Below are 23,828 nucleotides of genomic sequence, written 5' to 3'. Positions count from 1 at the left end.
GACCACTTATGTATTAAAATTCCTCTCCGTTCGTCTTCGTCGATCAAATCCTCGTCGGAGCGAGTTCCTCTTCGACTATCGTCGACGTTTTACCGCAACACGGCGAACTTTGCAAGCGAAGTTACGCTCGAGGAAAACGGGCCGTCTAATTGGTAGTTCCCGAACGCCTGGATCATCGCGAAAGCAGATTATATCGTTGCGCGCATCTGGCACGGCATTAACCGCGAAAAAGTTGAGCAGAGAATTTGGACGCTCGGCCATCACACGGGAAGCAACATCTGCAACATCTGCGGTGTCCGACCCTCGACCCCTGAAGAGGTTAAATTCTATGGGGCTGGCTCGCGCGTTCGCACCAATTCCTGGCAACATTTTCCTAGAGAATGCGTTATCAAGGAATCCCGCAACATTCCTTTACGTGGATTGTTATGTTACTCTTCTGACTTGAATTAAGGGGAAGCCTTATTGATCGATCTAAAGTAGATTCAAGGGTTGATTTGGAAGTGTAGGACACTTCTATGATTGCTGCAGTGTAGGATTAAATGTGACGAGATTAATAGATGGAAACTTTGGGGGTGATAATGAAACTGCCCCAAGTCCTATTTTCTGTTTTGTAATACTTCACACAAATGTGATACGGAAATATGATGTTCAGAACCTCAAACGACTTGGACGATATTTAAAATGTATGAATGACTTCATCAAGAAGTAATTGTACGTGCTACATGAAGGAAATGGAGGAAAATAAATTGTTTACTAAATGTTACACCACAAATAGATCTCCTTTTAAGTCTGAATATTTATAGAAGTGGTTCACTTTTCAATTTTTAATTAATAATTCTATTTAATAAACGAAGTCCATTTTCTCAGGGAGGTGCGCATTTTAGAGGAGCTCGAGTATAATGCTCTACGAGCAGTATAGCTGACGCAAATGATCGCGAGGTAGCTTTCCGAAGGTATCCAGGACAGAGGGACGGGAAGGGGGGTGTTTTCTTTCGGATAACCTCGAGGCTCGCATGGGGTCGATAGAAACGCGGAAAATAAGATCAGGTTCATCTGTGAAAGCGCAAACAATTGAACGGGATCAACGGCGAGGGGTTAAATAATGGATGCTCGGACTGCTGGAAGGCACCCCGGGGCGTCCTAAGGTTCTCGAGCTTTATATCTCTCTACCTTCGGCCTTTCCAGCTTTCCTATACCTCCATTCATTTCTTTCCCCGAGGAGGCACGCTTGTTTGATCCATGACCCGTTCATAACGCGGAGGAAACGACTCCGCGAAACCCGCCCTGTACCCGATGGATGCACTCTACCCCGAGACTTCGTCGAATTCGGTTTTTCTTCGTCGTTTATTAAGGACCACAGTATTCGGCAAATCGTCGTTCCTTCGAGCACCACCGAATCGTGAATCAATCTGGCGATGGGGAGGATAAAATAAACAATTTGTTACTATGTTCTTTTTTGAGGTGGTGTACGGCCATCTTCTTGAAAGGCTGGCTTTGATATGTATTTATTGAATCAAGGAACGTGTTGTAAAAAACGAAGGGTAAACACTTCAGACTGTAAGTAATGCAATTAGAGACCTTTCGAGTAAAATTATTCAGTCACCATCAAGCTTATAGAAATAAGAAGATATACTATGCGAATAACAGAGAAAGGATTTCATATCGGGTTATTTGGACAGTCCATGTCAATTTTTGGTAGGTGATACAAGTCTGAATATATATTATCAGAATGGTTGAAAATAAATAATATTTATACATCCCTTAAAAGGAGGAAAGGCAGTGGAACAAAATGGTACCTATGTAATTCAATAAATATACATATATCCAAATTCAAATATGCCTTTCAGTTTTTCTTAAAAATTACCACGAACTTTCTAAACAATTCAATATCAATAAAATTGAATAAAAATAAATATCACAGACCTTGCGTAATACAAAAGAATTCTTCATCACTAATTACGTTGCTTGCAGTACAAGTATGCACTAAATTAGGAGGTCTTCGGTGTCGTGTTTTAAAAATTCCAATTATACACTCCGAGCGCAAAGAAAATTGTTTAAATTACCCTCACCCTCGATTACCTTAATTTTTACTCCTCGTGCGTTTTTCAAAGAGGCCAAGTCCTCGTCGAGCAGCGTTCGAGCAGAATCGATTCCTGGCACGCACAGGAAGCCCGTGATAAAAAGTTCCTCTCGTCGCGGTGACTGGAAAGCCGACGCTTTTCAATGAGCATTCGGTACCTCTGGCGCGAATTGAAAGGAAGGGAAGCGAGGAGTGAATTCGTCGCCTCCTTGTTTGAGAGAATTAGCTCTCGGCGTCGTGCCCGGAAACGGGGAACAAGAAGCGTTCGAGTCGGACGGAAGTGGGAAACAATGAAAATTAATTGGTGCATTAAAAGTTTCATAAAAGATACACGGCGGAAGGTAAGGCGAAGCAATTCTACCCGCCCCTGTAATTCATCTATAATTACAATTAAGAAATTAGCATCGCATTCCGCGAAGTGGTACCCCGATGGGAAGCGCCTGCTTTCTGATAATTGATTCATTCGGGATACTTTAAGAGGGACTTTGATTGTCGAGGGATCTTCGATGATTACGTGGACTACGAAAAATTCGAAGTTAAGTGCGCAGTGTGAATCTAGTTACGTTGATAGGCTGGCTGCGTCAAATATAGTATACAAAAAAAAAAAAACAGAGTAGCTTCGTAAAAAGCACCAGTCCAGGTCGCAGTATCGTTCGTGTAGATGAGATGCAGAAGCACAGGACACACTCCGACCTCCAGCCACCCCGAACAAAGGAATTCAAGCTATGCGAGACTGAAACGAGGGCTAATGCAAAATTTGTATTCTCTCGCTTCGCCGTTAACACGATTTACTTCCCCGAAGCAGACCGCGACGTCGACTCGCTACTGGGGAAAAGAATTGGCGCAAAAAAGCGCTTTAATTCGAGCGCGGACCGTCGAGCACCATACGGTACTAGGTTGTCGCGGGAGAAAGCAACTGGAGAAGTTCAACGAATACGAAATCGCAGGTATTGTTTCTAGGTCGCTCAAAAGGTTACCACTTGACGTCACACGCAACGATTTTGTTTAGGTTTCCTGGGTAGATAGAGAAACGAACTCTGTTTCCCTCTGCAATGAAATTATGGGACCTTTGGATTTTTAGTTGAGCTCGAAGTTCTTGAGAAAGAAGTTATTAACCCTTTGCAGTCAAAATTTTCTGATTTCAGTACAGCTCTGTCGAGTCTTCCTCGAAACAGGACTGCAAAGTGTTAAATTCTATTTCTTTCGAGTCGAATGAATTTTTGACTTCTACATATTTTATTCTTCATACTTTTATACATTTTCCATTATATTTTCATTTCTATATATTTTTATCCTTATCCTGTTAACATTCATCTACAACCTCCCACAATAATTTCTGGATTATCCCATTCCATTCAAAAGTTCTTCAATTTCGATACAAACAACTTAGTAACTTCTGCGTGGCGCTAGCGTCGCGTACCGTATAACTTCCAGAGTGACACCTCCTCTATCTCGTTCTTCTAAAAGGAGAATAATACCCAACGCCTCTTGCTAATTCCTTCGCATCCTCGCCGGAGCATCTCGCGAGGAAAAGTCGATAACATGAGCGAACTTTAACAGAATGTCGTTAGCCGCGAGCCAAAGATCGTCGATGGCGACCAGCGCAAGCTACTACTACGCTCGCATTAGCGATTCCGCGCGAGTCGTCGACTAGGCGAGCGTCGACGAGTATGTAAATACGTGTACACGTAGATGCGGGAAAATTGAGCGGATGTGAGTAAACGATGGTACGTGACTGATCTTAAACCGTCCAAAGACGATAGATCCGACGATGCTACTGGCAGGAGGCTTCGTTTAACAACCAGCTCGAGAGACGGCGCTGGCTAAAACAAGCACAGACCATCTTCTGCACGCGGAACAAATCGCTTTCCGACAAGGGAAAGCCTTTACCCGGAGGTTGCCTTAGCCTAATTAGGATCAAATTTAAAAAATTGCTGGTTGTACGATTTTCTTGTAGTCGCGGTGCTCTCAGTCCTGTAAAATTAGACGAACGTGACATACAAGGAGTCTAATTTATTCTTTATGTCCTAGAAAGTAGTAGTTCTTTTGCGAAAATAGCCTCGAAGGTTTCGTCTACCTCGAGCACACGTGTTATGCAGAAATCTTTCATTCCAGAGTTCCAAGGATGTCCATTCGCGAGGAATGAGCCAGATTAGGCATCGGGTGACAGAGAGGATCGAGTTTCTACCGTTTCGTCGACAGAATCGAAACGAAAGTTGAACTTTCACGAGCGTCCCGTGGTTACGCGAGGAATATTTCCCGTGATGAAATTCGATAATAACCGTGCGGAGTTTATCGTTGTTTTCGACGTTGGTTCGTGAAGCCGGACAAAACTTGAACAAGTTAATTTCGTCGACCCTTTCACCAGCCAATTCGGCGAAGTTTCGCCGGGAATTCGATGGAGGGCCTGCGCGACTCGACGTCGATATCGAGCACTTTGTATTTCGCGAAATTGAATTGTCTCCGGAAGGGGGAGGGCGGGTGCAAGTCCTGCGAATTCCTCCCGCGACGAGGGATGTACAGTTTGGGTCATATCGGTTACAAAGGAATACGTGGTGTCGGATATTTAGCGACACGGAACGAAAATGAAACGCTTCTGCGTTTATATTCGCCTGTTTGTTTACTGCTCCAGTAACTTCTCGCTTCGTGATTCGCCTTTTTCTTTAGGGAAATACTGGATTTGATAGTCGTGATGAGCATTCATAATTTTAGTATGGTATTCAAGATAGGAGTAAGCTTTTCGAATTATTGAGTAGAGTGAATATTTGTTTACTTGTCCGAAAAGAATGATTATTAAGTTGTGGATTTTTGTGTATAAATTTTGTAGACAAGGTTGTAACATGTAACTATATAAATATATACAATTCATGATGGATTTACAATGACTTACAATATCTAGTCAGTGTAAGTTATTATTTTATGTATAGATATAGTGTGGAGTTCAAGAATAATTTTCCAAAGATATAGTAATTGTACCATATTTGGATATATGAGCGTAATGAGATGTTCAAAAGTTTAACAAGCACTAATTGAATGATTATACGTATTATGGTTTCATATGTCAATGGTTTAGTATCGAATGAGTATAGTTTTATACAATCATCAACAGAAAACAATTTTTTTTAGAGCATGCACCCGTACTTCTATTCTTACAAATATGTGCATTTATATTAATAACTTCAAACTGATGATAATACCATTGTTTTACAGTTTTTTGGCCAGATTCGATGATATCGCGAATTGTCTCTCCGCAGTCGATAATTGCTACAATAAACACCATTCCTGAGGCGTGCAATTTTCGTGTTCATCGAACTGTCAACTGCATTACAACGAACCCGACGAAATCGCGCTAATTAACTTGATCGCGTGCACGTGACAAATGGTCAATATTTCCATAGAATCGCATACAAATACGCGCTTACTGTTATTGACAAGACTAAGTATAGTCTGTTATTGCACTTTAAGCAGGTTTCAGCACCAAATGATTGTTATCTCGTGCTGTGTAAATATTTTCGTTGTTTTCGTTGGGCGAACGATGTTGAAGATTTTTATAAATATCTACACAATGAAAACCACTTCTGATTATTTCTTTTCAATAAATTTATTTCGGGAATTGTGGTTGATTTAATTACGAATTGTGAAATCAAATAGAAAGTTTAACGTTGAGGGTGTTGTGCCTAATTCGCCTTCGTCGTAACTGAAAATCTATAATACAAAACAAAACAAACAGCTGTTGCAACTTATACTCTGGAACGCGTAAATTTCACACAGAAACATAAATTGTACAGTCATTTCCCATTTAACAGTTTGAAACTAGATTTTCGGGATATAAACTATTAAAGTTTCAAAATCAACGAATTGCAATTAATTTTCATGCGTTAATACTTCACATCGAAACAATATCAACTCAATTACAAAATGAAATTTAACATTAATGCTTGAATTCAGACTGTTCATTATTTAAGTGTTAATGAATGATGACAATTCTGAATTCTTTCCTTACTTTAAGTTACGGTATAAGAATTAATTAATATCATTTGTTTTTTGTTTTCACGCGTGGAACAGAACAACCTCACCTGCATAAAGGTAAGAATTGGTGAATTTTCATTAAAAAAAAAATGCACGCGGTATGCGACTTCGTCCACGAAGCGTGGGAGTATTAAATTCGAGCCATTTTTCTCGACGGCGATCGATTATTTATTCATTCGAAGAGCCGTCGGATTAGCGCATTTACGATGCATCGGAAAAGCCTCTCCGCAGTTCAGGCGACGAGTGAAATAATACGAAACTTTATTCGGCTTACTTTGGACGAAACATGGGCAAACTTAAGTGAAACTGAAGGAAAATATTTAACGCAGAAGTGACGTAGCTTCTACCAGATACCAATTTCAAATCACCATCTGTTTTATAAAACAAAATCACCCAAACAATTTCTTGGAATTGTATTATTTGAATTTTCCTACGAAATTACTACGTTTGCTATGAAATCAGAAGACGCTAGTCTTTTATTAAAAAAAAAAAAAAAACAAATATTAAGTTCGAGTATTAGGTGTTTAAAGATACGATCAATTAATAATTTGATAGTAGCGAAAGATGGATAAAGTCCAATTCGAATGATACATGAACCCAATCCGCTTTATTCAATCGTACATTAATCAAAATTTTGCTCGTTCGCCCTGAAAAATCCCATTCTCGCCAATTCAACATTAAAATTTTTATTTATACGGAAAGAACAATGAACGAATGTTGTTTACTTTTTGTTCGTTATTCAGAATTTTCATCCGTGTCAAACGGTTGCTCGTCCCCCGGTTTACACGCTGAATTTAATGTTTCCGAACGCAGTTCTAATCTCTACTAAATAAATAAGAATAGAATCGTTGAAATGTCCCGATATATAAATACACCCGGTCATTAGCGTAAAAAGCTCACGAGAACCGAGACACCTCGTTACAACACAATGGGTTGAAACCACTTTTAAAACTCTTTATGACCCTTTTGGTTGGAGGAATTCTCGTTGAAAAAAATTTACCTCTAACGCGTACTTCTGTAAACGTATAATTAAATAAAAGCATCGCGCATTATGCGGAGTCCAAAGAAAATTATTTTAATTATTTTCCGCTGGTTAGCGTCGGCGCTCGCTACTTATCTTGTAGACCTTAAATGGAAGTAAAATCATGCCTGAGGGAATGACAATGAAATATATACGATTAATTAATAGATAAACGTGATGCAGAGGGGCTTTTCCGAATGTAGTACTTCACGGGTGAATTATTATTACTACGGTTTGATCGCAGATGTCAAACAGCTCAGCCGTGAAAATCATGCTCACGCATGCTCGCCCACGCATGTGAAAAGTCACGCTTCCACGAAATAGCACAATGCAGGAACCCGAGTCGTGTTTCCGAGTCGCGTTCGCCGCGGATTCAGTTGACAGGACAATATAAAATCATTAGCTGGTATTATACCCGATGAATATCATTGCTTTATCGCCTTAATCATTTCCGCTAGTATTGTACCAGTGACTGGTAAAGTTGTTACATAGAAAACTACCTACAGGCACGAATTAAAGATTAACAATTTTTCATGAATGTATTGATTTTGAATTAGAGGTTGAATTATGGGATACTAAATTATTTTGATATTATGGTCCAGGGAGGCCTGCATGATAATTATAGTGCAATTTATGTGGGCCAATTCTGTTTTAAATTGTAGCATTTCTGTTCAATAAATTAGAAGTATCTAAAAAATTTTTTAAAACGGGAACGTGATAAATTAAATCATGCTTGTTTTGATAATAAATGAAAGAAAGATAACGAATACTGTTCGATCTGGTTTTCATACTTGCGATAAGCTTCATCCCATCACTAGCTATCGTGTAGTCTCAGAACGGTCCTTTCTTGAAGACGATTATAGATCCTTTATAGTTTCTCATAAAGATAAGTAATCTCGTCGTATTCGAGATGAGCTACGAGATTAATCCAGAACTCTGGTATTCTCCTACTTCGAGGCGCAAAGAAAATGAAATCATTTTAATTCCGACTATGGCATTTTACTCTTTATATACCACTCTGACGAAATGGAAAAATAAATTGGAAATTCTCATATCGTATAAGGAATATATCAACTCGCTCATTTTTTTCATGAGAAATAAAGGACTTCTTAGTTCTGTGTACAAGATCTCTTTCAGGTGCAATTACCAAATAAAAAATAAACAGAAATGTTACAAACACGTAGGAGTAAGAAAATATTACATCAAGAAAATCCTGATGTTACGACAATTTTCAATAATTTTCAATACAAATTTTACAGATTATACCTTACGCTATATCCATCCATGAATGAAAATTTCCCCCCCCCCCCCCCCCGGTAGTACATAGTCTCCAAACAAAAAATTCCCAAATATTGGCTTGTCTCTGAAAGCTGATATCAGCGTATGTATTTATCCGCCTTAAAGGTGTCTAACACCGGAGCTTTCGCCTTAAATGTTTACATTGTCACTCTTTCCCCGCCCCATTCTGTTCCGTAAACACAGCAGGTACACTCTTGTAAGATAGACAGTAAATAGCCTAGGGGAATAGGAGGTGTCAATTCGTCGCGGAACGGATTCCCTTTTACGAGAGGTGGGAATTCTGTCGATTCCGTCCCCTCATAAACGATGATTCCGTGCGCGGCGAGAAGGCGAATTTCGTTCAAATCGATCCGCTTAAGCGCGCCACGTGATCTGATTTACATTCGCGCGGGTCGTTGCGCGAATTTGTCGCGAATTTGTAACAATTCTGCCGCTGGCTGGCCTGGGCGCTATTTTGCTTCTTCGTTTCTTACTATTTTAGACTGAAACCTCGCTGATGTACGACGCCGTGCACCTGTTCGCCAAGGCTCTGCACGACCTGGACACGTCTCAGCAGATCGACATCAAACCGCTCTCGTGCGAGTCCACCGACACCTGGCCACATGGATACTCTCTCATCAATTATATGAAAATCGTGAGTGTTCAAATATTTCAAGTTACGTAACGTGTGTGCATGTGGATTTAATAAGAACGAACGCATGTACTGTGCGGAGATGAGAAGTTGGACAGCAAGTCTAATTGGTGAGACAGACTTCTAGATCATGCTGTAGAATTTTACAGTATGGTATAGATTACAATAAAAAGATTTTATAATGTAATGAAGGTGATGCTATAATTGTTGGTCAATAACTTGTGGTCTAATTGTACTGTCTCCAATTGGACCTGCCATGCAGCTTTTGATCTCTGCATAGTACACATACAAACGCTTAACAGATAACGAATACATAGATAACAGTGGTCGATCCAGTGTCGCATTTCCTGGCACATTCAAAATTGTTTTCCCAGGGAAATATCGAAAGAACGACAGTGCCGCGTTGTCACGACAAAAGGAGGTAATTCCATTGGAACCTTAATCCTATCGCGATGTCGTTGGAAACGCTCCAATTGAAAGCGACGCGAACGATCAGGAAACGATGTTTGCGTCACAATGACATCGCAGTCTCGTCGTTCCGATGGGAAAACGGCCTATAACGTAATTGGCAAAGGGATAGAAAGAAACGTTTCAATTGGAAGTGGAAATTATGTTATTGTGTTAACTGGGAACTTTAGAAACTGCGGCAATTTTCCGTTCGCCCCTCGAGAGCTTTGTGAAAGTACAGTTTAAACCACGCATCGTCTCGCGGTATTGGAAAGCGTTTTAAAGCATCGGGATCAGGAACATTTCACCGATTCATCGTACTTGAAATCATCGTGTTTACACAGTTTGGTCGAACACGAGAGAAAATGAGTGATGCAATTTGCAGACGTGTCGTTATACTCGTGGGAAAAATAATTTAATAGTTTCTCGTAAAGAAAGCTGAAGAATAAAACTATGTTTCCTTACGATTAATAATAGCACCTTGGTGTTGTGCATGTTACATTTTTTTTATGGGAAAATATCCATTTGTCAAAGGGATACGTTGTACGAAAAGCATGGATGAAAAATAGGACGCTACCCTATGGACCTCAAATTTGAAAAAATATATTGATTCGAAACAAAGGGATGGACACAGGTAGTTTCGTGTTGAGTGTCAGTATAGCCATGCTACGTACACAAAAAATATTGAAAAATTGTTGAAGCAATGGTGCCCCAAAAAGAAACAGTGAAATTGTACATAAAAAAAAATATTCCACTTTTTTTTTTTACACAAAATTTTTTGAGAATTGAAGTATTGGTGCTCGAATCGTTAACAACTGTATCTGTAAGAATAGTATCTGAAACATGTATATACATACGTGACGCGAATTTTTCATGTATAATTAAGAATATACAAACTATAAACTCAAATTTTAACTAGAGATAATTAAAATTATGTATATGCAGTGTAAAAAATGGGATAAATGCCTGAGAAGATCACATCTATAATTAACTCTGTTATCACATGTGATAAAAGCAGGATTGTAAACTTCGTTGACACAAATGAAAATTACACTTTCCACAGAAAAATAAAATATTCGTTTTTTTAATGTCCGATTTAGATTCCCTGAACAGAAATCCGCATGTCACGTCCCTGTCTTTCGCTAAAAAATTGTACATCCTGTGCAAACTGAATTTCCTGGCGCCCTTTGCATTGGTAGAAGGTATTAGGAGGCCGTATAGGTTTCTCCGAGCAGGATACCATATTCATACACGAACGCTGATCCCGGACGAAACAACGCGTGAAACGCAATATGAACTTGCGTGTTTGCGGCCTGGACGCAGCATGCTGAACGTAATTACACTGAATATTCTCGATGACTAGGTCTAATCGATGACTCGCGAATGTCGAGCAATTGAACACCAGCCGAATTCGGCGGCTGGGACAATGGACAAGTTATGCTCGTCTTTTCTGTAGCGATATCAGGAGTGTTTGGTTGTAGGAGTGTAGAACTACGGTTACACAAGTATTTGAAAGCTACAGTGGTGAATAAATCATTTATAAATCTTGTAGTCTAAAACCAAAAAATATCGATTTATATGCATTTATATGGTACATTAATATGGGAAGCATGCAAACACACACATATATAATGCATATTATATTCTATTAATTAGTATAATAATATTGATATTTCGTTTTGAATAATATATACCTTTGGTTATGTTTGATATATAGACTGCGAATTTGTATGCATTTATAGAAAATATTAACGTGCAAGAATCTGTAAAATGCATATACTATGCAATAATATAAAAAATATTAAAAGTATAGATCATATTATGATATTTGCAAAGTAAAATAAATTTCTATTTATGTTCAATATTTCTGTGTACGTTTACAAAGATCCTATTTTGCATGAAGTTCCGCAGTCTATTAATACGTATGCGTCATATTTTTTTGTATAACAAATGCACGAAGTAGATGGGAAAATATTTCAAAACTATACTTTCCAAGTAAATTCTCATTCGAATCAAACGTCACCTCCCGAACACAGTGCAAATTAGTCCACCCACAAACGAATATCCAGCGAATTCCGTACGAAGAAATTCGACCGCACTTGACAATCCGCGAATGGAAATTTCGCCGGCGAAAAATATGTCGGTGTTCTGTCGGGGAACGGGTCGCCAATTGTCGCGTAACCGGACAGTGATCGCGCCGTGACCCGAAACCGCGATAAATTCGGACCGCGCGCGTCGGAGCTGCCGTAGGAAAATTGGCGAGTGGAACCATTACCGGCATAATTACTGGGTCAGCTTTGATATGTCGACCGAATTTTCGGGGACAAATTACGCGGACCGTGTTCAGTGCTCAGAAACGCTCCTGTTCTCGGTTACGCGTCGTAATTAGCGAAATTGAAAGCAGCGCTGGCCCGCGAGCGTTGCGATTCGGCCGGAGCTGTTCCCGCGCCGCGGCAAACATTATAAACCCCGCGTTACACGCTCGTCGTCCAACGAAATCCGTCCCCCCCCCCCCCCCCGGTTTTTCTGTTTGATCGATAATAACGCTCGCGACATCGTTAGCGCGTGCAAACATTTGTCGAACGAAACAATAAAAAGGAGAACTGAACGAAATAAAAAAAAAAAAAAGTAAAATAGTTATCGAAAAGCCATATCTCGTTATCGACGCCGCTGATTTCCGACGTAACCGGATTTCTACCGCTGGCAGCGAGTGTTCACGTCGTTATTTGTCGCTGTATGGCGAGCTTCATTTGTAGTTCGCTGACCGATTCCATTTTTTACGCAAAACCTGACGAAACTATCGGTACTGGCACTTTTTTTTTTCTTCATTTTTCACCGAACGTGTTACGCTCGATGCTTTTCAAATGTTTTGGCTGGTGACGTGTAGGTGGTGAATGCTTATTGTTTGCTGCATAGTTGCGTCCTTTCATCTACACTTCTGCGTTACCTCCGAACTGACACGTAAACAGCGGCCAGGACGAAGCAGTTACCATCGCCCACGTCCTAAAATCCTATCTTCTATGAAGGAATTACCGATAACCCGAATTCGCTCTCCCCAAAGTGGAATCCCGGCCAGTTGAACGTCGAGTTGCACGGTCGATTTCGGCTTCGTGCGGCCGGCGACGTCCGGGCGTCAGCCAGGATTCACGGTCGCAAAACCGCGAGCTATAATTTGTCAACGGGACCGACGGCTTCGTTTAACCCGGAAGTAACTTTCCATTGTTTGGCAGAACAATCGCGGGAACGTAGGATGGACCACGACTGCCTTCTGTGCAGGCACGAGGACAGTTTACTGCGTCGTTCGTCTCTGCTTCTGGGACGCGCGTTGTCGTTGCACATGGCAGCACTCGTGGCGCGCGTTAATATGCTTTGAAATCGAGGGCAGGGGCGGGGAGGGGGTGGTCGGGACAGTCAGATTAAGCATATCGTTATAATGGGTTATTACGTTGCCCCGACGGCCGATCGATGCCCACAATTCCGCGGAATTAATTTCCCCATACTTCCTACCCACGATACGTCCCTTGATAAACTCGTAGGCATCGGCTTCTGTCCGCAGAGATACGAGCGCCGTATCCGAGTAGAAGATTACTATCGATAACTGGTCACGCAATTAGCCGCGAGGCTTGATTGGGGGATGCAAGGAGTGGGAGAAGTAGAAAGAATTAATTGAAAGAATAAGTGGAAGAAGTTAAAGATCGTGGGGTTACTTTGTGTCCTTTAAATGATATGCAATCTGAAAATATTAATTTGAGTAAGGAACAGTAGTCCATTTTATTTTAATTCGTAGCTATCAGAGTAAAATACTTGTTGTACTAAAAGTTTAAAATAAAATTCAAGAACAGTATTTTATTTGAAAGATTCTGGAAATTATAAATCTACTTTATTAAATGTCTATTGGTAAATTAATATGTCATAATATGTTCAATATACGCCTAATTACGTTTCATTAATTCATATACATTCGTAGATAAATATATCTGTGGAACCGATTCAAATATAATCGAACAAGATAATCGTCGACTCATTCGGGTGGCAGGTGCACTAAAGACGTTCCTGCAACATTGTCGCATCGGTTACTTGATGTTTTTGCCCCGTCGCGTTTCCTTTCGTTGCCATTCGCGCCGCGGAGACATCCAATTAAGTGCCCGTGCAATTAGGATAGTTGCGCGCGACAACGTTCCAACGCAAGCGCAGGCCAGCCTGCTTTACATATTTCGTCGTCGTAATTCTGGGATTTTTGTTCCCGCTCAAGGATCTCGTGGCTCCGGCGTCGTTTTCGTTCGGTCGTTTGCTTTTTTAAGTTATTTTTCTTCCTCCAAATGGTTCGAGTAACATGGAAACTGGGACATCGTCGAGATCGGGCGGGTGATAACGTACCTCGAGGAAACACCAGTTATCGTGCACCGAGTATCGTTAAGATTCTACAATGTAATAAGAAGCGAGCAAAGGGGGCTGCAGTATTTGCGTTAAATGTAAACAAAACGTAAAAAACAAAATGTACGAGTCCGTGTCCAGAACGGAGCAATCGATGTCGGGGTTTATATTATAGTTAACGGAAATTAATGAAAAAGGGTGTCTTTAATGATAAGGTGGAATGTAGACACGGCAGAACCTAACTAAGATTCCGCAGCTGCTTCCGAGTAATAATTTCGAAAGGAAAAGTAAAAATAAAGACGTTCTTGGAAACAAGTACGTATTTTTGTAAATGTCAATAAATGGGGGCTCTTGGGAATATCGTTTTGATTCGAGGGAATCAAATGATCAAATGTCGTCGGACGCTTGTTCTCAGGTCGAGATGACAGGCTTGACAGGAATCATCAAGTTCGACCATCAAGGATTCCGCTCGGACTTCATCCTGGACATCATCGAACTGAACAACAAGGAGGGCCTGAAGAAGATAGGGATCTGGAACAGCACCAGGGGTATAAACTTCACGAGAAGTTACAAAGAGGAGTACATCCAGATCGTAGAGAATCTTCAGAATAAGACTTTCATCGTGACGACCATTTTGGTGAGTAATAGGTGACGTCTAATAAAACTTCTCTTAATAATCCATGCAATAAATTGAATATTTTTATAAATTGAATATTTCATCTTCATCAGCCTGAACGAGCCCCAAATCACAAGTTGAACTTTTGCCTCCAGCATTTTCTGAAGAAATTCAAAATTTCCCAAACGATGACTTAAAGCTCCTCTGAATTCTTCTAAACTACATCGCATTTAAATCCCATCGAAATCCAATATTGGAGAATGACCTATTCAGCGCTATCTAACTTATCCCCACTTCAACAAATTACCAAACCTTGGCGACTCAAAATACCTCGAACGCTTTTCATATCTAATTCCAGCTCCCAATCCGCAATCGTCCGCGTTAAAAAAATTGTTCAGTTTCTCCCAGTAGCCGGTACGTAAATGATTCGCGTACCGTTAAAACCCCGACTGTTTGGTTTTCCGGAATGAAAAGGAAACAGAAACGGAGTTGAACGAACGACGGCGCGGAAGCGAGGAAGCTTCCTTTTCCTTTTTCTTGCGCCGTCCTCGCCCACCAGCTCGTTAGTTTTTTTCCCATCCCCTCCGCCCTTCCGCTCCCCCAACCGGACTCACCCCAGGCAGTTACCCGCGGCGACGAAGAAAGCCAGCAAAAGAAGACCGGAAACGCGGGAGGATACGCGATTTAATTGAAGTTTTCGCAGCGGCGTTACTTATTCTCCCGCTAATTGCGGCGACAAGTAATGCACTCGCGAACGTATTAACTGGCTCGAAAGTTCACCAAGCTGAAGTGTCGGGAGAAACGTCGAGCCTCCTGGTGAGCAACTACGAGACAAGGGCCCTCGGGTCGCCGGAGGAGACGACACGCGGGAACTTGAACAATCTAATGCCCGGTCCTTCAAAGGTCTAAACGTTCCTTGTTTACGACGATAGTAATCGGATTTTACCTTGAACGTCCCAGTCTCCGGACCGAGTTCGCTCTAAGATCGCACTGTCAGTAAACGCAATTGTGTAGAGGACACTCGTTATATCAGACGTAGCAATTATGTCACCCAAAATTGTCGATTGAATTTATTGGAGAACACTTTGTACGTCAAACGTTATATTTCAATTACTTCAATCGTGAGAAATGACCAGTATTGACACAAGCTACATTCAGTATGTGAATTATGTAACCGTTGAATCATTGAGTCCATGTCGATTTTTGGTAGGTGGTACAGGTGTGATTGTATCAGAATGGTTGAAAATAAATAGGTTTAGGGAGCTCACTTTATTTGGTAAAACAACATAGTTTTTCGGAAACGTGGCCACGATGCAAATTTCCTCGCGCGTTACACGAAATTCCGCGCCGGAGCTGTCATTTCGCGCGCGACACGCGGAATGTCAAACGCGCGAGACTGCCCGACACGCGTTCGCCACCATTTTCGATTTCCCCATCCGAGAGTGATGTGTTCCATCTAGGCCATACCATTGGCAGCTGAGAAGAATGCCTGTGATGGACACTCTCGATCCAAATAATTCTGTGTACATTACTGCAGGTCGGGGTTTGGGAATACGAATAGTATGATTATAAAGAGTATAATACATAGAATAGTGTATACACTAATGGCTTCTATTCCAAATTATGAAAACCTTTTTCTTTTATACACTACATATTTACAACATTGATATTTCAAAACATATTTTGTCATTTTTATGTTTGCCCTAACGATATAAATTTGCGATGTACAGCTTCAGAACTTTATTATTTTCGTCAGTACTCGGTATTAAAAACGTAAAATATCTGCCAGTCGCGAATGTGTTAAAAATGCTAAGTCTTTGGCTCAGTGTGTCCTATGTTAGTACGAATGATTCGTATTAAGTAAAATTTACAGACTTCGCGCACACGCAAGAGTTGGAGAGATTGAAAATCTAACTAAACTAACTGATAGTGAACCGTCACCTGCTGTACCATACTTAATGATTTTCCGCGACAGGACACTTTTTTCTCAGAAAACCCCTTGATTGCTTTGTGACGCACTAAGACCCAATTGTAACGGAACATTCTTTTGTTACTACAGTAAAGTCTCCTTATACGCACAAATTTTTATGCGACAAATGCACAGAAACCATCCCCACTACGGACCACTAATACCAGCTACGGTTCCTTGATGTTGTCCCTGCTAATCTAGATCTAATTTCACTTTACACTGTACACTTTTGCATTTTTCACTTTTGCATTTTACATTTTACACTTTACACTTTGCACTTTGCACTTTGCACTTTTTATATCTGAAGATCTTATTACAAGTACGCAGCCATTAGCTCGCTATTATTCGCGACGAAGGATTGTTCGTCACGAATTAAGACATTCAGTACAGTTGTCACATTTGCAACATATATCACATATTCGATGCAATTTCGAGAATCATCATTTATATGACCACTACTATACACGTCCAGTAAACAAAAGAATCTTTAATCCAGAATCTCGATGATCAAATCAGGATTAAATGTTCCTACTCCAACACGAGCATGATCATTTAACCCGAGTGCAACCCTCAGAAGCATGCTCCTCGGGCATCAATGATACCATTCGCATGCCTCGCCTTTTTCACCCTCGCAATAGAGAGAATTCGCCGGAGACGAGAGCTGGGTCCTTTTAATCGTCGGGCACGTACATCCCGATGCATAATTCCATTCCTCCCTTGCGGCCGGCGCAAATCACGGTTGCGTTAATTAAGCAAGCGTTGGGGCGCGAAAGGAGCCGTGAGTTCCGAATTTTCATATTTGGCAAAACGGCAGGGTGCTCCCGCGGCGAATATGCACCACCAAACGCACGGCGCTGGCTTCTATTGGTTCAGCCGTTGACCTAGCTGTTCAGATTCATGCGCACGTATTCGGATCCGTTCGCACTGTACAGGGGGATCATACGTGCCCCGTTGAAACGTGCATACAACGTAGGGTGCTGCAGACAGATCGTGGCGGAATCTCGGATTTATGGTGGGAAGAAATCTGCGACCAATGGGGGATGATTTGGAAAGATCAACGCGACACAATGAGGGATTTCTTCTTAAACGTTCTTTTGAAACGTTCGTGGATCTTAATGATTGGTTAAGATATTAGAATAAAAAATTTGGATATCGTATGCAATCCTTATATAAATTGGTGGTAAAATGGGGTTGGTAAATCTGACTAGTTAGATTTGACCTAATTAGTTATTTTCTGGGTATACCGCCTGTATTGCCTGATATGATAGCATACGAAGATAAGAAATAGACATTTTAACCTCATAATAATGTGGACTTAATAATTTAATAAAGATATTTCACTAAAAAATTCAACAAGTTTAAATACATTATTTCGATCCATCGATAAACATTAATAATAGTATTCATATTGGAAGGAAATGAATAAACATAAATTAAAAAGAGAAACTGAAGTACAGTTGTTCTAATCAGATAGTTTCCAAGGTATCTATCGCTTCACAGCCACAAATTCATGCCTTCGAGTCAATCATTGAAGGTTAATGGTTTTTAGGGTTATCTTAGGTACGGATATTATAATTTTCTATGGATTACTCTATATAATGTGACGCGAGCTTGTTACTCTGCAGAGCGCGCCGTACTTCATGAGGAAGGACTCGAGCGAGCAGCTAACCGGAAACGCACAGTTCGAGGGCTACAGCGTCGACTTGATTTTCGAGATATCGAGAATCCTCGGTTTCAATTATACGTTCCGACTGGTCCCGGACGGACGGTACGGGTCGTACAACAAGGACACGAAAGAGTGGGACGGTATGATGAGGGAGCTGCTGGATCAGAAGGCCGATCTAGCGATCGCTGATCTAACCATCACGTACGAACGGGAGCAGGCGGTCGACTTCACTATGCCCTTCATGAATCTAGGCGAGTGACTGTAGACAAATCCAATCGATAATACACTTACTGATTTCAATTTTATCGCAATCCTTCTTTGTTCGTTTATTTATCAATTTAATTGCTTTAATCGAATTATTACATGTATCATCTTCAGATTTTCACAAATTTGAGGTTGACATGCACAGTTTCTTCCTTCCTTTCTCTTTCTGTTCTCTGTTCCTTATCCTACATATTTTTATTTTTCTAAAACTAGATTAATAACATCACGTACTTGTATATTAATTTCCATACCCTCATTTTTACTTTTACGTATCAATTTTCATCTCTTTCATCCCATACGTTTCTTTCTATAAAACGTACCTACAGTAAAGACCACTTATTATTCTTCACCTTCTTATTTTTATGATTCTTGCCAACAAGCTGAAATAAAATAAGATCCACGCGGTGGTATTATGTATGTACGTGCTACATAACGAGAATACTCGATTTTCAGGGATCAGCATACTGTACCGTAAGCCCATAAAGCAACCCCCGAATCTGTTCTCGTTCCTCAGTCCTCTGAGCCTCGACGTTTGGATTTATATGGCGACAGCTTATCTTGGCGTCTCCGTGCTGCTCTTCATACTCGCCAGGCAAGTGAATCTATTCTGCCAAGTTCCGATAAAAGTATCGTACATCACCGGCGAAATTTTGTATACGAACGATCCGATGGGAACGACTCTCTGCACAACCTAATACGCTTCGCACTGTCGATCACACTTCCGTTGGGTTCGCAACTTGACAAATTTTCCAGTATGAACTCTCTGCCATTACAGGACTTCGGAATCCACCGAGTCGAATCGGTAATGCGGATAAAATAAATTGCAAGAGTGTACTGCAGTGATTTTCAAACTCTCTGAAAGAAATGAGAATAAAATAAAAATGTTTCCTCGTGATATTAAATAGGGTAACATTTTTATTAAATTTATCGTAATTTGAACAAAATTATGTTGTATTTTTTGATTTTATTTTATTGAAGCTCAGAAATGCCTCAGGAAATTCTGTGAATGTATTCGTATAACTTTCTCAAAACATTAATTCAAAAACATTAATGAACTCATTTATTGAATGAGTTGATGTAGAATACAATCCACGTTTCAATAATTGTTAAAATACATTTCTATATTTACAATTTTTGTTTATTCTCATTTCCTGTACTGGTTGTTCCTCCTACTTCGGAAAACACTGATATGGCGAAGGTCTCGCCTGAAGTGTTGCTGATTATTCTCTAAGGAAGTATTAGGAACTAGGAATAGCAAAAATAACATCGCACTGTTTTGTCGAGCCTGATGCATCGTGTCACGAGACACTAATCAGAAAGGAATTCGTAACAAACGACGACAATATGATTAATTGGCTGCAGTTGCTGCAAATTCAGAGACCAGTATTCCCCAAATAGCGGGAGATAGGAGAATCAGTCGCAGTTCAGTTCGTCGATTACTGTAAATTACATCAATATATCATCCATCCCTCGAATGGCTGGTTCGACGGATGTTGGAAAGCGATTTTCAACATTGGACTCCTTTGTAGTACTTAATTAAAGCAGCAAATGAAGCGAAACGATTACTTTCAATCCGTGGTGCTACAGCATAATTTATATTATTTGAAGATTCATATTTTTTAGTGAGAGCGATTGCACTCCATCGTAGGTGGTCTTTAAATGTTTTTCATGGTGCAGAACAAAAATTATTAATCGCTATTGCTATTTTATTTCCTCGGTATAGCTGTTCATATATTGCAAAAAAATACAATTGTATAGTTTCCTCTATAGTGATATACTTTTACCAACGAATTAATACACATAATAATTCTTCCAACTCCCAAAAGAATAAATTACTTATAATGCACCCCCAAACACGAAGCTACAAAACCATTCATTAAATATTTCCTGAGAAAATAATCTGCAACGCCTCTAACGAACCACCCTGCGTACCTAATACATATGTATAAGCTCACTCGAAACAAGAAGTGTCCTCTCCCCTACAGCGAGGACATTTATCTTCCAAATAGCATAATGCCGTTCGCTTTTTACCAGTCCGCAATTAGTAAGTATCGAATTCCCTTAAATCGGTAGCATCGACCGCGCCAACCGCGTCTCTAATTTCATGATCAATCGCGACGTGCGTCCAACCGTGTCGCGGCTAAAAAAGGGGAATGCAATCGACGTGGAACGGTATAAAGAGACAGGACTGCTGGCATGTCCAATCGGCTTCTTTTTCCGTGCGTGGACGCGGTTAAACATCGTACGTAAATGGCGATCAATCCACGGGGAACGACGGACGTCGTCCGCGGCTGAAAAGAATCAGACGTTGTCTAGAGTTGATCAGTTTAGATTCACCCCGTACGAGTGGTTCAATCCTCATCCGTGCAACAAAAACCCGGACCATCTGGAGAATCGCTTCAAACTGCAGAACTGCATGTGGTTCACCATCGGATCCTTAATGCGGCAGGGCTGTGACATTCTGCCCAAGTAAGCCGTTAGATTGGCATCATTGGTCACTTAAGCGTCTTGTTTCGTTTTACACATATATTGTATACGTTCTATTATTTGCCTTCTTTCTTGTGTCCCCTTTCTTCTAGCTCGATTTACGTTCCGTTATCCACGTGCCAAACTTGTGTTCTCCGCCTTTGAACGCCCCGAACCCGGTGTCGTCTACGCACGCATGCAAATCGACGACGTAACCAACGATCCACTCTCGTTCCGATTTACTTGTACCGCGAACGCACAGCCCTAGGATAGGACCGTCTACGATCCGGCACGACCGAAGAATGGATGAATTATTCAGCGAAACGAATTCGCGAAACCGCCTGTTAGCTTCGCTCGTCGCGATCCCCGGGTGTTGCGCAACTTCGTGTTGTAGTTTCCGTTTGACGAAGGTCGCTCGCCATTAGGGAGCTGAGAATTCGTTCGCGGAATGAAAAAATGTTTCATTAAGGAGAGACAGCCCCGGTATGCAAAGAAAGTTATTCATATCTTCGTTAGCCGTGATGTTTAAGCGTCCAGTTTGGAGAAATCTCGTATTACGTCTTGGGGAAAACCTCGTCGGAAACTTGCGGGAATTTGAGAACGGGCTTTGAGAGTTTGCGGTGAAAAGAAAGAGGATCGGAGTCGATGGATTAAGTGAGGGAACGTAGAATGATCGTGCTAGAGTGAGCCACGCTGTTGGACGTTGAGCATTTATTATTAAGGGAACGTTTCTGACCTCGTTGTAAGAGTTCTCTCTGGAAAATTGCGAACATTTATGGATAGGCAGCTCTTGTATAGATATAAGGTAGGGGAATTGATAAAGTCTTAACAAATTGCAATTAATAGAAGCTACGTACGTTAAACAAAATTCAATTATTAATTAAAGCATTTGAATGGACGAGATGGAAGTAATAGACAGCCACAAATAATAAAAACTTTATCGACGTGAAACAGAACGTGAGCATGAATATTTCATATTAACATTGGTAATAATAATAAATGCTCAATTACCACTGAAGGTCGCATATTTTTGTTCAAATCTATCGTGAATGCCGCGAAGAAATCGTTTCCAATCGTCGAGGACCACTAAGATGATACCCGTGTATTCCCAGTAGGAAAAGAAGAAGCCAGAAGTAGAGGAAAAATATTCCAAAAGACGAGAGAAGAGTCCAGTTTAATTTCTTTGGAAAGTTTCAGTCCAGTTATCCTTCGAATCTCCGTATGAATTACAAGTTGCGATTAAACTTTATCTAACGACCGTATACTTTGCGTCGCAAAAAAAATACAGAATACGAGATAATGTCTTCGTAGCTGGAAGAGGGTCGAGGGTTTCCATGGCAGTCTCTCCTTAACGTGTCTAGTATTTACAGAACGTAAGTGAATATCGATTAACGAGCGTCCAACGATTCTCAGAGTCGTAGCTGTACTCCGAGGCTTAGAATAATATATAAACACCAGATATTTTTATTGGGAGTCTATTGTTTCATCGATAGCTCTTATACTCTTGAATAACATTGTATTAATGTGTGATTATATCGATTCCTTGTACCAGTACCATCGATGATACTGACTGGGGCAAGAGAGTGTTCCAAAACAGGGCTAGTTTGATAATAATTAACGACAAAGGCTGAAATGCATAATACTTAGGGCATTTATGTAGAGTAAAGCAACTGGCTTTGTGACCCGAAAGATTCTTCTGCATTTGAAATTCAAAGGAAATATTTCATAATTCATGTTTTTAATCCTGGAGGTATTCAGTTACTGAATGTATTTATTTCAGTCGCGCAGTAGTAAACGTTTTCGAATAGCTGTGTAGAAAATGATTAGAAAGAAATTGCTCCTTTCGCATAAAGACATGTAAGCCGCCGTGCTTAACGCTAGATTAATTTTCTTCAACTGCGGACCGTAAAATCGGTGTAAAGAAATTGTCGAGGGATGATCAATTTAACTTTCCCCACTTCGAGCAAAGTTCCGTAATAGACACAAGTACGATTCAAAGTTTCAGGCAGACGGCAGCGGTAGTTAATCAAATAGAACACTTTAAAAGGACAGAATGGTTCACTTTGACTCCACTCCACCACTTGACGGTTAACAATGTCTCCACTCCTTTAATTGCAGTGTCGTACTCTTTTTCTTATTAATGTCTGGTAGCTGTTCTGAAGACGAGTTCAACCATCTCGCAAGCCAACGCGATCCAAGGTCGCTGGAGTTTGTTGTATGCTCCTCCGATTTAGCAGTTGAAATTTCATTCACGAAATCGTTTACGATCTTACATATTTTTTGATCGTTTATTTTCTAAATGCAGAAGAAACACTGCAGGTGACCAAGTCAGCTAGAACAAACACGAATAAGTAAAAATGAATCGAAAATGTAGAGTAGAACTTGTTCGTGTAAGCTTCATATTTATATATTTAAACAAAAATGTAACAATGCTTGTCGAGTAAAACTACATAAATTGGCCCCAAGTTGAACACATCAATTGTTGAATCACCTGGCTATGAGTACTATGGACGTTAAATGGATCTGTGTGTACAATTAGATTACGTGTATAAACATATACTCGGTACTGCACGATATCCATAGAACCGTAACCGGATGAGACTCGCGCGATAGTTAAGGTGTCGATGATTAATTAAGACGAAACAATCGGAATTTGAAATCTCGACCGCGCCAGGATCCAAAATTAACAAATGAAACAGGAGTGCCATCAAAGTTGCGACTCTGAGGTCTAATCCTCCCCCTTCTCCTTTCACGTGTCTGCAGGTTCAGCCCCTACGAGTGGGAGAATCCCCATCCGTGCAACGGACAGTCCGAGGTCCTCGAGAACGAGTTCACCCTGATGAACTCGCTTTGGTTCACCATAGGCTCGCTCATGCAGCAAGGCTCTGATATAGCGCCGAAGTAAGTCACCGAAGAAACACAGCGACATGTCTGTACAGATCCGTGTGTCTTTCGGGCGTTTTCGA

General features: G+C 40.7%; 1 protein-coding gene across 7 annotated transcripts in view; it reads left to right on the top strand.

The window, feature by feature from the left end:
- Positions 1-23,828, top strand: part of LOC128884216 (glutamate receptor ionotropic, kainate 2) — a 275,987-nt gene that overhangs the window by 233,889 nt on the left and 18,270 nt on the right. For 5 of the 7 annotated variants that reach the window (XM_054137435.1, XM_054137454.1, XM_054137474.1 and 2 more), the window contains exons 8-13: positions 6,146-6,166; positions 8,911-9,063; positions 14,297-14,518; positions 18,092-18,383; positions 18,850-18,988; positions 23,626-23,763. In XM_054137435.1, coding sequence (XP_053993410.1) covers positions 6,146-6,166; positions 8,911-9,063; positions 14,297-14,518; positions 18,092-18,383; positions 18,850-18,988; positions 23,626-23,763 — 965 coding nt within the window. Of the gene's footprint in view, positions 1-6,145; positions 6,167-8,910; positions 9,064-14,296; positions 14,519-18,091; positions 18,384-18,849; positions 18,989-20,727; positions 20,866-23,625; positions 23,764-23,828 lie in introns of all 7 variants that reach the window. The other 2 variants (XM_054137446.1, XM_054137482.1) reach the window with 1 other exon arrangement.

Source organism: Hylaeus volcanicus, chromosome 1, assembly GCF_026283585.1.
Source record: "Hylaeus volcanicus isolate JK05 chromosome 1, UHH_iyHylVolc1.0_haploid, whole genome shotgun sequence".
NCBI lineage: Eukaryota > Metazoa > Arthropoda > Insecta > Hymenoptera > Colletidae > Hylaeus > Hylaeus volcanicus.
The sequence above is the reverse complement of the archived record's forward strand: the minus strand, read 5'-3'. Positions and strand labels throughout refer to the sequence as shown.